This window comes from Alligator sinensis, unplaced genomic scaffold, assembly GCF_000455745.1.
Source record: "Alligator sinensis unplaced genomic scaffold, ASM45574v1 scaffold1369_1, whole genome shotgun sequence".
Lineage (NCBI taxonomy): Eukaryota > Metazoa > Chordata > Crocodylia > Alligatoridae > Alligator > Alligator sinensis.
Window position 1 is genome coordinate 402,174 of NW_005842875.1, and position 1,840 is coordinate 404,013.

General features: G+C 71.6%; 1 protein-coding gene across 1 annotated transcript in view; it reads right to left on the reverse strand.

Annotated features, from left to right (window-relative positions):
• The window catches only part of SLC12A5 (solute carrier family 12 member 5), a 29,871-nt gene that overhangs the window by 9,922 nt on the left and 18,109 nt on the right, over positions 1-1,840 (reverse strand). The window contains exons 6-8 of the mRNA XM_025191970.1: positions 1,196-1,326; positions 764-1,005; positions 412-623 (exon numbers count right to left, since the gene is read on the reverse strand). Coding sequence (XP_025047755.1) covers positions 412-623; positions 764-1,005; positions 1,196-1,326 — 585 coding nt within the window. The remainder of the gene's footprint in view (positions 1-411; positions 624-763; positions 1,006-1,195; positions 1,327-1,840) is intronic.

Below are 1,840 nucleotides of genomic sequence, written 5' to 3' on the forward strand. Positions count from 1 at the left end.
AGGCCGCCCTTCCGTGGCGGCGCGGCGGCGCCTGCCCCCCCAGCCGTGGGCCCCGGGAGCCACGGCCAGGCTCGGAGCGGGGTCAGGGTGCTGCAAGCGCTGCGATCGCTTGTGCTGCTCCCTCCCATCCCCTGCCGAGCCCGGTTCTGCCCGGCGCCGGCCCGAGCCCAGCGGTGCCCAGCCCTGCCCGCCAGCACGCGACGCCTCGTACCCTGGATGAGGCCGCTGGCGGCCCCGGGGATGCCCTCGACCTCGGTCACGTTGTTGTGGGTGAAGTAGTCGTCGCAGGTGGCGTTGAGGAAGCATCGCTTGTGCTGCTCCCTCCCATCCCCTGCCGAGCCCGGTTCTGCCCGGCGCCGGCCCGAGCCCAGCGGTGCCCAGCCCTGCCCGCCAGCACGCGACGCCTCGTACCCTGGATGAGGCCGCTGGCGGCCCCGGGGATGCCCTCGACCTCGGTCACGTTGTTGTGGGTGAAGTAGTCGTCGCAGGTGGCGTTGAGGAAGCGGGAGGTGCAGAACAGCTCCCAGAGCTTGGAGCCCACGGTCTCGTTGCCCTCCACCACCAGCTTGACACACGTGTCGAACCCGTGGCGCGACAGCGTCCGGTTGCCCAGCAGGCAGATCCTAGCGGGAGGGGAGCTGGAGGTGAGCGTCTTGGGCCTGCCCCCCACGCCAGCCCTGGTCCCGTGCCCGGCCCCCTGGCAGCCCCAAGCCCCATCCCACCCCTGCGCAACCGCCATCGGGGCAGGCGCCGCGGTGCTCACGGGAAGCTGGGCGGGTCGAAGGCGGACTTGATGACGCCGGCGTAGATGGCGAGGATGGAGAGGATGACGCAGCCCAGGAAGACCAGGGCGAACTTGTTGACATACTTGACGCCAACGAAGACGACGGTGGCCATGCACGTGAGCACGCAGGTGCCGTAGACGCGCATGTTGTTGAGCATGGCTGCCGCCTCCCCGCTGGCATCCTCCCCCTTGAAGATGGCCATGGCCGGGAAGATGTAGGCCTGGCAGGGCATCGCGGAGAGCGTCAGAGCCTGGCCTCACCCCGGTGCCCCACCGCGCACCCCCGCTGCCTGGGAACGTGCCCACCCGGCAGGGCAGGGCAGGGCAGGGCAGGGAGCTGCTTCCCGGGCCCCGCCTGGCAGGGCAAGACCCCAGCCCCAGGCCGGGCGGGGGGCCACGAGCCCGACTCACCAGCAGGATCTCGATGGTGCCCAGGATGTACATGGCCCCAGCGAAGGTGGTGCCCAGGTAGAAGCACAGCCCCACGGCCCCGCCGAACTCGGGGCCCAGGGAGCGCGAGATCATGTAGTAGGAGCCGCCCGCTGCCGGGGACAGCACAGGTGACCCCTCTGCCCTGCCCGCCACCCACGGCCCCTCGCACGGCCCTGCACCAGGGCACGGCCAAGGCACTGGGCACAGGCCCCAAGCCCCCTCCACCCTGGGTCGAGTCGTGGGGTGCAGGGACGGGGGCAGGGGCACAGCCCTCCACGCTCCAGCAGCGCGTGGGTCCCTGGGGGTCCCGGCTGCAGCCATCCCCAGAGGAGCTGAGCTCCCAGCTGCAGCCGCCAAGCAGCCTCTGCAGAGCTGACGGACCAGGCGCTCCCGAGCCGGGCAGCAGCTGGGCGAGAGGGCGGCAGGGGACGCGTCCCAGCAAACCGAGGCAGGCTCCAGGGCCTTGGGGACGCCCGGCAGGCCGTACCCTGCCCCCAGCCTCCCAGAGGAGCCCTTAGCGCTGGCAGCAGGATCAATGGGCCGGCCGCGTGGCAGGGTGATAAATGGCATTAATTACACCCGCGAGCGCAGGGCTGTCAGAGCGCAGCCGGAGCCGTGGCCGCC